Genomic DNA, 13,876 nt, shown 5'->3' with positions numbered 1-13,876 from the left:
CAGACTACTGATACCCACTCTTACTACAGACTACTGATACCCACTCTCTTACTGCAGACTACTGATTCCCACTCTCTTACTACAGACTACTGATACCCACTCTCTTACTGCAGACTACTGATACCCACTCTCTTACTGCAGACTACTGATACCCACTCTCTTACTGCAGACTACTGATATCCACTCTCTTACTGCAGACTACTGATACCCACTCTCTTACTGCAGCATTCTACTATGGAAGTGTTTTAGTTTCACGGTTTCTCTTTCTCCCATGTGCGGACTGTCTATGTTGTAATTGGTAAGTACTGACGCACTAGGTGTAGATCGGTGCACATGGTAAATAATTTCTGTCGTACAGATGTTTGGTTGAACGGTTTATAAGTCCCTTCTCTAAATAGGTTCCAGACCAGGAGTAAGTGATGGGAGTGATCTGCCAAGCCTTCATCCAGGTGCCCTCTTATACCGAGCTGCAGAACATCGCTATCTTCCCACTATGGCAGATGCTCTTGCGCATGGTGCAGATGTGAACTGGGTGCGTAGTGATCAGGAAGGACGGACACCACTGATCCGAGCTGTGCTTTCTGTAAGTGACTGCCACACCTACCTGAACACTCTGTACTGCCCCCACTATGTCATTAAAGGGTGTTTGGTACAGAATAGATGTAGCCAGCTTCATCCAGCAAGCGAATAGTCTCACCTGTGATTAGTATTTCACAGGTAATGTGCCCGCAAACAGGCACCCGCGTCGCCCATAGACATTGTATTGTGTAATCATGGGTGTGTGCGTATTGCGGGATAGATGAAGGTGTCTACATATATATATTTTGCTACAGTCAGCTGACCTCTGTTCTACCAATATCTGAGCTGATTCCGTGCACATGACTACTGTGACCTATCAGCAGCCAAGGTTCGCTATATAAATCTCTCCCTGACCATGGTCCATTTCCAGTACAGCCTCTGCTGTAACTTGCCAGCTTGCTTCCAGTCTACAACTATTCCATATTTCATTCCACAGTCCAGTGTACTCCATCTGCTACTGTGATACCGCAGGTGCTAGCCGCTACTACTGAGCACTCTCAAAAGTCTCCTGTGTGTGATACCCCAGATGCTAGCCGCTACTACTGAGCACTCTCCAAAGTCTCCTGTGTGTGATACCCCAGGTGCTAGCCGCTACTACTGAGCACTCTCCACAGTCTCCTGTGTGTGATACCCCAGGTGCTAGCCGCTACTACTGAGCACTCTCCAAAGTCTCCTGTGTGTGATACCCCAGGTGCTAGCCGCTACTACTGAGCACTCTCCACAGTCTCCTGTGTGTTCCTGTGATACCCCAGGTGCTAGCCGCTACTACTGAGCACTCTCCACAGTCTCCTGTGTGTTCCTGTGATAACCCAGGTGCTAGCCACTACTACTGAGCACTCTCCACAGTCTCCTGTGTGTGATACCCCAGGTGCTAGCCGCTACTACTGAGCACTCTCCCCAGTCTCCTGTGTGTTCCTGTGATACCCCAGGTGCTAGCCACTACTACTGAGCACTCTCCACAGTCTCCTGTGTGTTCCTGTGATACCCCAGGTGCTAGCCGCTACTACTGAGCACTCTCCACAGTCTCCTGTGTGTTCCTGTGATACCCCAGGTGCTAGCCACTACTACTGAGCACTCTCCACAGTCTCCTGTGTGTGATACCCCAGGTGCTAGCCGCTACTGAGCCCTCTCCACAGTCTCCTGTGTGTGATACCCCAGGTGCTAGCCGCTACTACTGAGCACTCTCCACAGTCTCCTGTGTGTGATACCCCAGGTGCTAGCCGCTACTACTGAGCACTCTCCACAGTCTCCTGTGTGTTCCTGTGATACCCCAGGTGCTAGTCACTACTACTGAGCACTCTCCACAGTCTCCTGTGTGTTCCTGTGATACTCCAGGTGCTAGCCGCTACTACTGAGCACTCTCCACAGTCTCCTGTGTGTTCCTGTGATACCCCAGGTTCTAGCCGCTACTACTGAGCACTCTCCACTGTCTCCTGTGTGTTCCTGTGATACCCCAGGTTCTAGCCGCTACTACTGAGCACTCTCCACAGTCTCCTGTGTGTTCCTGTGATACCCCAGGTGCTAGCCGCTACTACTGAGCACTCTCCACAGTCTCCTGTGTGTGATACCCCAGGTGCTAGCCGCTACTACTGAGCACTCTCCACAGTCTCCTGTGTGTGATACCCCAGGTGCTAGCCGCTACTACTGAGCACTCTCCACAGTCTCCTGTGTGTGATACCCCAGGTGCTAACCGCTACTACTGAGCACTCTCCACAGTCTCCTGTGTGTTCCTGTGATACCCCAGGTTCTAGCCGCTACTACTGAGCACTTTCCACAGTCTCCTGTGTGTTCCTGTGATACCCCAGGTTCTAGCCGCTACTACTGAGCACTCTCCACAGTCTCCTGTGTGTTCCTGTGATACCCCAGGTGCTAGCCACAACTACTGAGCACTTTCCACAGTCTCCTGTGTGTGATACCCCAGGTGCTAGCCACTACTACTGAGCACTCTCCACAGTCTCCTGTGTGTGATACCCCAGGTGCTAGCCGCTACTACTGAGCACTCTCCACAGTCTCCTGTGTGTTCCTGTGATACTCCAGGTGCTAGTCACTACTACTGAGCACTCTCCACAGTCTCCTGTGTGTTCCTGTGATACCCCAGGTGCTAGCCGCTACTACTGAGCACTCTCCACAGTCTCCTGTGTGTTCCTGTGATACCCCAGGTGCTAGTCACTACTACTGAGCACTCTCCACAGTCTCCTGTGTGTTCCTGTGATACTCCAGGTGCTAGTCACTACTACTGAGCACTCTCCACAGTCTCCTGTGTGTTCCTGTGATACCCCAGGTGCTAGCCGCTACTACTGAGCACTCTACACAGTCTCCTGTGTGTTCCTGTGATACCCCAGGTGCTAGTCACTACTACTGAGCACTCTCCACAGTCTCCTGTGTGTGATACCCCAGGTGCTAGCCGCTACTACTGAGCACTCTCCACAGTCTCCTGTGTGTGATACCCCAGGTTCTAGCCGCTACTACTGAGCACTCTCCACAGTCTCCTGTGTGTGATACCCCAGGTGCTAGCCGCTACTACTGAGCACTCTCCACAGTCTCCTGTGTGTTCCTGTGACACCCCAGGTTCTAGCCGCTACTACTGAGCACTCTCCACAGTCTCCTGTGTGTTCCTGTGATACCCCAGGTTCTAGCCGCTACTACTGAGCACTCTCCACAGTCTCCTGTGTGTTCCTGTGATACCCCAGGTGCTAGCCGCTACTACTGAGCACTCTCCACAGTCTCCTGTGTGTGATACCCCAGGTGCTAGCCGCTACTACTGAGCACTCTCCACAGTCTCCTGTGTGTGATACCCCAGGTGCTAGCCACTACTACTGAGCACTCTCCACAGTCTCCTGTGTGTGATACCCCAGGTGCTAGCCGCTACTACTGAGCACTCTCCACAGTCTCCTGTGTGTTCCTGTGATACCCCAGGTTCTAGCCGCTACTACTGAGCACTCTCCACAGTCTCCTGTGTGTTCCTGTGATACCCCAGGTTCTAGCCGCTACTACTGAGCACTCTCCACAGTCTCCTGTGTGTTCCTGTGATACCCCAGGTGCTAGCCGCTACTACTGAGCACTCTCCACAGTCTCCTGTGTGTGATACCCCAGGTGCTAGCCGCTACTACTGAGCACTCTCCACAGTCTCCTGTGTGTTCCTGTGATACCCCAGGTGCTAGCCACTACTACTGAGCACTTTCCACAGTCTCCTGTGTTTGATACCCCAGGTGCTAGCCGCTACTACTGAGCACTTTCCACAGTCTCCTGTGTGTTTCTGTGATACCCCAGGTGCTAGTCACTACTACTGAGCACTCTCCACAGTCTCCTGTGTGTTCCTGTGATACCCCAGGTGCTAGTCACTACTACTGAGCACTCTCCACAGTCTCCTGTGTGTTCCTGTGATACCACAGGTTCTAGCCGCTACTACTGAGCACTCTCCACAGTCTCCTGTGTGTGATACCCCAGGTGCTAGCCGCTACTACTGAGCACTCTCCACAGTCTCCTGTGTGTGATACACTAGGTTCTAGCCGCTACTACTGAGCACTCTCCACAGTCTCCTGTGTGTTCCTGTGATACCCCAGGTGCTAGCCGCTACTACTGAGCACTCTCCACAGTCTCCTGTGTGTTCCTGTGATACCCCAGGTTCTAGCCGCTACTACTGAGCACTCTCCACAGTCTCCTGTGTGTTCCTGTGATACCCCAGGTGCTAGCCACTACTACTGAGCACTCTCCACAGTCTCCTGTGTGTGATACCCCAGGTGCTAGCCGCTACTACTGAGCACTCTCCACAGTCTCCTGTGTGTTCCTGTGATACCCCAGGTTCTAGCCACTACTACTGAGCACTCTCCACAGTCTCCTGTGTGTGATACCCCAGGTGCTAGCCGCTACTACTGAGCACTCTCCACAGTCTCCTGTGTGTTCCTATGATACCCCAGGTGCTAGCCGCTACTACTGAGCACTCTCCACAGTCTCCTGTGTGTGATACCCCAGGTGCTAGCCGCTACTACTGAGCACTCTCCACAGTCTCCTGTGTGTGATACCCCAGGTGCTAGCCGCTACTACTGAGCACTCTCCACTGTCTCCTGTGTGTTCCTGTGATACCCCAGGTGCTAGCCGCTACTACTGAGCACTCTCCACAGTCTCCTGTCTGTGATACCCCAGGTGCTAGCCGCTACTACTGAGCACTCTCCACAGTCTCCTGTGTGTGATACCCCAGGTTCTAGCCGCTACTACTGAGCACTCTCCACAGTCTCCTGTGTGTTCCTGTGATACCCCAGGTGCTAGCCGCTACTACTGAGCACTCTCCACAGTCTCCTGTGTGTTCCTGTGATACCCCAGGTGCTAGCCGCTACTACTGAGCACTCTCCACAGTCTCCTGTGTGTTCCTGTGATACCCCAGGTTCTAGCCGCTACTACTGAGCACACTCCACAGTCTCCTGTGTGTTCCTGTGATACCCCAGGTTCTAGCCGCTACTACTGAGCACTCTCCACAGTCTCCTGTGTGTTCCTGTGATACCCCAGGTGCTAGCCGCTACTACTGAGCACTCTCCACAGTCTCCTGTGTGTGATACCCCAGGTGCTAGCCGCTACTACTGAGCACTCTCCACAGTCTCCTGTGTGTTCCTGTGATACCCCAGGTGCTAGCCGCTACTACTGAGCACTCTCCACAGTCTCCTGTGTGTGATACCCCAGGTGCTAGCCGCTACTACTGAGCACTCTCCACAGTCTCCTGTGTGTTCCTGTGATACCCCAGGTGCTAGCCGCTACTACTGAGCACTCTCCACAGTCTCCTGTGTGTTCCTGTGATACCCCAGGTGCTAGCCGCTACTACTGAGCACTCTCCACAGTCTCCTGTGTGTTCCTGTGATACCCCAGGTTCTAGCCGCTACTATTGAGCACTCTCCACAGTCTCCTGTGTGTTACTGTGATACCCCAGGTGCTAGCCGCTACTATTGAGCACTCTCCACAGTCTCCTGTGTGTTACTGTGATACCCCAGGTGCTAGCCGCTACTACTGAGCACTCTCCACAGTCTCCTGTGTGTTTCTGTGATACCCCAGGTGCTAGCCGCTACTACTGAGCACTCTCCACAGTCTCCTGTGTGTTCCTGTGATACCCCAGGTGCTAGCTGCTACTACTGAGCACTCTCCACAGTCTCCTGTGTGTTCCTGTGATACCCCAGGTGCTTGCCGCTACTACTGAGCACTCTCCACAGTCTCCTGTGTGTGATACCCCAGGTGCTAGCCGCTACTACTGAGCACTCTCCACAGTCTCCTGTGTGTGATACCCCAGGTGCTAGCCACTACTACTGAGCACTCTCCACAGTCTCCTGTGTGTGATACCCCAGGTGCTAGCCGCTACTACTGAGCACTCTCCACAGTCTCCTGTGTGTTTCTCTATCGTCCTAGTGGATGCTGGGGTTCCTGAAAGGACCATGGGGAATAGCGGCTCCGCAGGAGACAGGGCACAAAAAGTAAAGCTTTTCCAGATCAGGTGGTGTGCACTGGCTCCTCCCCCTATGACCCTCCTCCAGACTCCAGTTAGATTTTTGTGCCCGGCCGAGAAGGGTGCAATTCTAGGTGGCTCTCCTAAAGAGCTGCTTAGGAAAGTTTAGCTTAGGTTTTTTATTTTACAGTGATTCCTGCTGGCAACAGGATCACTGCAACGAGGGACAGAGGGGAGAAGAAGTGAACTCACCTGCGTGCAGGATGGATTGGCTTCTTGGCTACTGGACATTAGCTCCAGAGGGACGATCACAGGTACAGCCTGGATGGTCACCGGAGCCGCGCCGCCGGCCCCCTTGCAGATGCTGAAGTCAGAAGAGGTCCAGAATCGGCGGCAGAAGACTCCTCAGTCTTCTAAAGGTAGCGCACAGCACTGCAGCTGTGCGCCATTTTCCTCTCAGCACACTTCACACGGCAGTCACTGAGGGTGCAGGGCGCTGGGGGGGGGCGCCCTGGGAGGCAAATGAAAACCTATTAAAAGGCTAAAAATACCTCACATATAGCCCCCAGAGGCTATATGGAGATATTTAACCCCTGCCTGGATTCACAAAATAGCGGGAGACGAGGCCGCCGAAAAAGGGGCGGGGCCTATCTCCTCAGCACACGGCGCCATTTCCTCTCACAGCTCCGCTGGTCAGGACGGCTCCCAGGTCTCTCCCCTGCACTGCACTACAGAAACAGGGTAAAACAGAGAGGGGGGGCAAATTTAATGGCAATATTTTGATATATATAAAGCAGCTATAAGGGAGCACTTATTATAAGGCTATCCCTGATATATATATATATATATATAGCGCTTTTGGTGTGTGCTGGCAAACTCTCCCTCTGTCTCCCCAAAGGGCTAGTGGGTCCTGTCTTCGTTAAGAGCATTCCCTGTGTGTCTGCTGTGTGTCGGTACGTGTGTGTCGACATGTATGAGGACGATATTGGTGTGGAGGCGGAGCAATTGCCAAATATGGGGATGTCACCTCCTAGGGGGTCGACACCAGAATGGATGCCTTTATTTGTGGAATTACGGGATAGCGTCAACTCGCTTAAGCAGTCGTTTGACGACATGAGGCGGCCGGACAATCAATTAGTGCCTGTCCAGGCGCCTCAAACACCATCAGGGGCTGTGAAACGCCCTTTGCCTCAGTCGGTCGACACAGACCCAGACACAGGCACTGATTCCAGTGGTGACGGTGACGAATCAACCGTATTTTCCAGTAGGGCCACACGTTATATGATTTTGGCAATGAAGGAGGCGTTACATTTAGCTGATACTACAGGTACCACTAAACAGGGTATTATGTGGGGTGTGAAAAAACTACCTATAGTTTTTCCTGAATCAGAAGAATTAAATGACGTGTGTGATGAAGCGTGGGTTGCCCCTGATAAAAAGCTGATAATTTTAAAGAAATTATTGGCATTATACCCTTTCCCGCCAGAGGTTAGGGAGCGCTGGGAAACACCTCCTAGGGTGGACAAGGCGCTAACACGCTTATCTAAACAAGTGGCGTTACCCTCTCCTGAGACGGCCGCACTTAAAGATCCATCAGATAGGAGGATGGAAAATATCCAAAAAAGTATATACACACATGCAGGTGTTATACTACGACCAGCTATAGCGACAGCCTGGATGTGCAGTGCTGGGGTGGCTTGGTCAGAGTCCCTGATTGAAAATATTGATACCCTGGACAGGGACAATATTTTACTGTCGTTAGAACAAATAAAGGATGCATTTCTTTATATGCGTGATGCACAGAGGGATATCTGCACACTGGCATCACGGGTAAGTGCTATGTCCATTTCGGCCAGAAGAGCTTTATGGACGCGACAGTGGACAGGCGATGCGGATTCAAAACGGCATATGGAAGTTTTGCCGTATAAAGGGGAGGAGTTATTTGGAGTCGGTCTATCAGATTTGGTGGCCACGGCTACAGCCGGGAAATCCACCTTTCTACCTCAAGTCACTCCCCAACAGAAAAAGGCACCGACCTTTCAACCGCAGCCCTTTCGTTCCTTTAAAAATAAGAGAGCAAAGGGCTATTCATATCTGCCACGAGGCAGAGGAAGGGGGAAGAGACAGCAACAGGCAGCTCCTTCCCAGGAACAGAAGCCCTCCCCGGCTTCTACAAAAGCCTCAACATGACGCTGGGGCTTCTCAAGCGGACTCGGGGACGGTGGGCGGTCGTCTCAAAAATTACAGCGCGCAGTGGGCTCACTCGCAGGTAGATCCCTGGATCCTGCAGATAATATCTCAGGGGTACAGCTTGGAATTAAAGACAGATCCACCTCGCCGTTTCCTGAAGTCTGCTTTACCAACGTCCCCCTCCGAAAGGGAGACGGTTTTGGAAGCCATTCACAAGCTGTACTCTCAGCAGGTGATAGTCAAGGTACCTCTTCTTCAACAAGGGAAGGGGTATTATTCCACTCTATTTGTGGTACCGAAGCCAGATGGCTCGGTAAGGCCTATTCTAAATCTGAAGTCCTTGAACCTGTACATAAAGAAGTTCAAGAGGGAGTCACTCAGAGCAGTGATAGCGAACCTGGAAGAAGGGGACTTTATGGTATCCTTGGACATCAAGGATGCGTATCTCCACGTTCCAAATTTACCCCTCACACCAGGGGTACCTCAGGTTCGTTGTACAAAACTGTCACTATCAGTTTCAGACGCTGCCGTTTGGTTTGTCCACGGCACCTCGGGTCTTTACAAAGGTAATGGCCGAGATGATGATTCTTCTTCGAAGAAAAGGCGTATTAATTATCCCATACTTGGACGATCTCCTAATAAGGGCAAGGTCCAGAGAACAGCTAGAGATGGGATTAGCACTATCTCAAGAGGTGCTAAAGCAGCACGGATGGATTCTGAATATTCCAAAATCCCAATTAATGCCGACAACTCGTCGGCTGTTCCTAGGGATGATTCTGGACACGGTTCAGAAAAAGGTTTTTCTTCCCGAGGAAAAAGCCAAGGAGTTATCCGACCTGGTCAGGAACCTCCTAAAACCAGGAAAGGTGTCTGTACATCAATGCACAAGAGTCCTGGGAAAAATGGTGGCTTCTTACGAAGCAATTCCATTCGGCAGATTCCATGCAAGAATTTTCCAAAGGGATCTGTTGGACAAATGGTCAGGGTCGCATCTTCAGATGCACCTGCGGATAACCCTGTCTCCAAGGACAAGGGTATCTCTTCTGTGGTGGTTGCAGAGGGCTCATCTATTGGAGGGCCGCAGATTCGGCATACAGGATTGGATCCTGGTGACCACGGACGCCAGCCTGAGAGGCTGGGGAGCAGTCACACAAGGAAGAAACTTCCAGGGAGTGTGGTCGAGCCTGGAAAAGTCTCTTCACATAAACATTCTGGAACTAAGAGCAATCTACAATGCTCTAAGCCAGGCGGAACCTCTGCTTCAAGGAAGACCGGTGTTGATCCAGTCGGACAACATCACGGCAGTCGCCCATGTAAACAGACAGGGCGGCACAAGAAGCAGGAGTGCAATGGCAGAAGCTGCCAGGATCCTTCGCTGGGCGGAGAATCACGTGATAGCACTGTCAGCAGTGTTCATCCCGGGAGTGGACAACTGGGAAGCAGACTTCCTCAGCAGACACGATCTTCACCCGGGAGAGTGGGGACTTCATCCAGAAGTTTTCCACATGCTAATAAACCATTGGGAAAGACCAATGGTGGACATGATGGCGTCTCGCCTCAACAAAAAACTGGACAGGTATTGCGCCAGGTCAAGAGATCCGCAGGCAATAGCTGTGGACGCGCTGGTAACACCTTGGGTGTACCAGTCGGTGTATGTGTTTCCTCCTCTGCCTCTCATACCAAAGGTATTGAGAATCATACGGCAAAGCGGAGTAAGAACGATACTAGTGGCTCCGGATTGGCCAAGAAGGTCTTGGTACCCGGAACTTCAAGAGATGGTCACGGACGATCCGTGGCCTCTACCTCTGAGAAGGGACCTGCTTCAACAGGGTCCCTGCCTCTTTCAAGACTTACCGCGGCTGCGTTTGACGGCATGGCGGTTGAACGCCAGATCCTAAAAGGAAAAGGCATTCCAGAAGAAGTCATTCCTACCTTGATTAAGGCAAGAAAGGAAGTCACCGCGAAGCATTATCACCGCATTTGGCGGAAATATGTTGCGTGGTGCGAGGATCGGAGTGCTCCGACGGAGGAATTTCAACTGGGTCGTTTCCTACATTTCCTGCAATCAGGATTGTCTATGGGTCTCAAATTGGGATCTATTAAGGTCAAATTTCGGCCCTGTCAATATTCTTCCAAAAAGAATTGGCCTCAGTCCCTGAGGTCCAGACTTTTGTCAAAGGAGTACTGCATATACAGCCTCCTGTGGTGCCTCCGGTGGCACCGTGGGATCTAAATGTAGTTTTAGATTTCCTCAAATCCCATTGGTTTGAACCACTAAAAAATGTGGATTTGAAATATCTCACATGGAAAGTGACTATGTTACTGGCCCTGGCTTCCGCCAGGAGAGTATCTGAACTGGCGGCTTTATCTTATAAAAGCCCTTATTTAATTTTCCATTCGGATAGGGCAGAGCTGCGGACGCGTCCGCATTTTCTCCCTAAGGTGGTATCAGCGTTTCACCTGAACCAGCCTATTGTAGTGCCTGCGGCTACAAGCGACTTGGAGGACTCCAAGTTGTTGGACGTTGTCAGAGCTTTAAAAATATACATTTCAAGGACGGCTGGAGTCAGAAAATCTGACTCGCTGTTTATACTGTATGCACCCAACAAGTTGGGTGCGCCTGCTTCTAAGCAGTCGATTGCTCGTTGGATTTGTAACACAATTCAACTTGCACATTCTGTGGCAGGCCTGCCACAGCCTAAATCTGTTAAGGCCCATTCCACAAGGAAGGTGGGCTCATCTTGGGCGGCTGCCCGAGGGGTCTCGGCATTACAACTCTGCCGAGCAGCTACGTGGTCAGGGGAGAACACGTTTGTAAAATTCTACAAATTTGATACCCTGGCAAAAGAGGACCTGGAGTTCTCTCATTCGGTGCTGCAGAGTCATCCGCACTCTCCCGTCCGTTTGGGAGCTTTGGTATAATCCCCATGGTCCTTTCAGGAACCCCAGCATCCACTAGGACGATAGAGAAAATAAGAATTTACTTACCGATAATTCTATTTCTCGGAGTCCGTAGTGGATGCTGGGCGCCCATCCCAAGTGCGGATTATCTGCAATACTTGTACATAGTTATTGTTAACTAATTCGGGTTATTGTTGTTGTGAGCCATCTTTCAGAGGCTCCTCTGTTATCATACTGTTAACTGGGTTTAGATCACAAGTTGTACGGTGTGATTGGTGTGGCTGGTATGAGTCTTACCCGGGATTCAAAATCCTCCCTTATTGTGTACGCTCGTCCGGGCACAGTACCTAACTGGAGTCTGGAGGAGGGTCATAGGGGGAGGAGCCAGTGCACACCACCTGATCTGGAAAAGCTTTACTTTTTGTGCCCTGTCTCCTGCGGAGCCGCTATTCCCCATGGTCCTTTCAGAAACCCCAGCATCCACTACGGACTCCGAGAAATAGAATTATCGGTAAGTAAATTCTTATTTTCTGTGATACCACAGGTGCTAGCCGCTACTACTGAGCACTCTCCACAGTCTCCTGTGTGTTCCTGTGATACCCCAGGTGCTAGCCGCTACTACTGAGCACTCTCCACAGTCTTCTGTGTGTGATACCCCAGGTGCTAGCCGCTACTACTGAGCACTCTCCACAGTCTCCTGTGTGTTACTGTGATACCCCAGGTGCTAGCCGCTACTACTGAGCACTCTCCACAGTCTCCTGTGTGTTACTGTGATACCCCAGGTGCTAGCCGCTACTACTGAGCACTCTCCACAGTCTCCTGTGTGTTCCTGTGATACCCCAGATGCTAGCCACTACTACTGAGCACTCTCCACAGTCTCCTGTGTGTGATACCCCAGGTGCTAGCCACTTCTACTGAGCACTCTCCGCAGTCTCCTGTGTGTGATACCCCAGGTGCTAGCCGCTACTACTGAGCACTCTCCACAGTCTCCTGTGTGTGATACCCCAGGTGCTAGCCGCTACTACTGAGCACTCTCCACAGTCTCCTGTGTGTGATACCCCAGGTGCTAGCCGCTACTACTGAGCACTCTCCACAGTCTCCTGTGTGTGATACCCCAGGTGCTAGCCACTACTACTGAGCACTCTACACAGTCTCCTGTGTGTTCCTGTGATACCCCAGGTGCTAGCCGCTACTACTGAGCACTCTACACAGTCTCCTGTGTGTTCCTGTGATACCTCAGGTGCTAGCCGTTATTACTGAGCAATCTCCACAGTCTCCTGTGTGTTACTGTGATACCCCAGGTGCTAGCCGCTACTACTGAGCACTCTCCACAGTCTCCTGTGTGTGATACCCCAGGTGCTAGCCGCTACTACTGAGCAATCTCCACAGTCTCCTGTGTGTGATACCCCAGGTGCTAGCCGCTACTACTGAGCACTCTCCACAGTCTCCTGTGTGTTCCTGTGATACCCCAGGTGCTAGCCACTACTACTGAGTACTCTCCACAGTCTCCTGTGTGTTACTGTGATACCCCAGGTGCTAGCCGCTACTACTGAGCACTCTCCACAGTCTCCTGTGTGTGATACCCCAGGTGCTAGCCGCTACTACTGAGCACTCTCCACAGTCTCCTGTGTGTGATACCCCAGGTGCTAGCCGCTACTACTGAGCACTCTCCACAGTCTCCTGTGTGTGATACCCCAGGTGCTAGCCGCTACTACTGAGCACTCTCCACAGTCTCCTGTGTGTTACTGTGATACCCCAGGTGCTAGCCGCTACTACTGAGCACTCTCCACAGTCTCCTGTGTGTGATACCCCAGGTGCTAGCCGCTACTACTGAGCACTCTCCACAGTCTCCTGTGTGTTCCTGTGATACCCCAGATGCTAGCCGCTACTACTGAGCACTCTCCACAGTCTCCTGTGTGTGATACCCCAGGTGCTAGCCGCTACTACTGAGCACTCTCCACAGTCTCCTGTGTGTGATACCCCAGGTGCTAGCCGCTACTACTGAGCACTCTCCACAGTCTCCTGTGTGTTTCTGTGATACCCCAGGTGCTAGTCACTACTACTGAGCACTCTCCACAGTCTCCTGTGTGTGATACCCCAGGTGCTAGCCGCTACTACTGAGCACTATCCACAGTCTCCTGTGTGTGATACCCCAGGTGCTAGCCGCTACTACTGAGCACTCTCCACAGTCTCCTGTGTGTGATACCCCAGGTGCTAGCCGCTACTACTGAGCACTCTCCACAGTCTCCTGTGTGTGATACCCCAGGTGCTAGCCGCTACTACTGAGCACTCTCCACAGTCTCCTGTGTGTTACTGTGATACCCCAGATGCTAGCCGCTACTACTGAGCACTCTCCACAGTCTCCTGTGTGTGATACCCCAGGTGCTAGCCGCTACTACTGAGCACTCTCCACAGTCTCCTGTGTGTGATACCCCAGGTGCTAGCCGCTACTACTGAGCACTCTCCACAGTCTCCTGTGTGTTCCTGTGATACCCCAGGTGCTAGTCACTACTACTGAGCACTCTCCACAGTCTCCTGTGTGTTACTGTGATACCCCAGGTGCTAGCCGCTACTACTGAGCACTCTCCACAGTTTCCTGTGTGTGATACCCCAGGTGCTAGTCACTACTACTGAGCACTCTCCACAGTCTCCTGTATGTTACTGTGATACCCCAGATGCTAGCCGCTACTACTGAGCACTCTCCACAGTCTCCTGTGTGTGATACCCCAGGTGCTAGCCGCTACTACTGAGCACTCTCCACAGTCTCCTGTGTGTGATACC

General features: G+C 51.9%; 1 protein-coding gene across 1 annotated transcript in view; it reads left to right on the top strand.

Moving 5' to 3' along the window:
- Window positions 1-403: 403 nt before the first annotated feature.
- Window positions 404-13,876, top strand: part of LOC135036847 (arf-GAP with coiled-coil, ANK repeat and PH domain-containing protein 1-like) — a 71,540-nt gene continuing 58,067 nt past the window's right edge. Inside the window, exon 1 of the mRNA XM_063954487.1 lies at window positions 404-583. Coding sequence (XP_063810557.1) covers window positions 494-583 — 90 coding nt within the window. The 5' untranslated portion in view covers window positions 404-493. The remainder of the gene's footprint in view (window positions 584-13,876) is intronic.

The sequence above is a fragment of the Pseudophryne corroboree genome, unplaced genomic scaffold (genome assembly GCF_028390025.1).
Source record: "Pseudophryne corroboree isolate aPseCor3 unplaced genomic scaffold, aPseCor3.hap2 scaffold_662, whole genome shotgun sequence".
Taxonomy (NCBI): Eukaryota; Metazoa; Chordata; class Amphibia; order Anura; family Myobatrachidae; genus Pseudophryne; species Pseudophryne corroboree.
The sequence above is the reverse complement of the archived record's forward strand: the minus strand, read 5'-3'. Positions and strand labels throughout refer to the sequence as shown.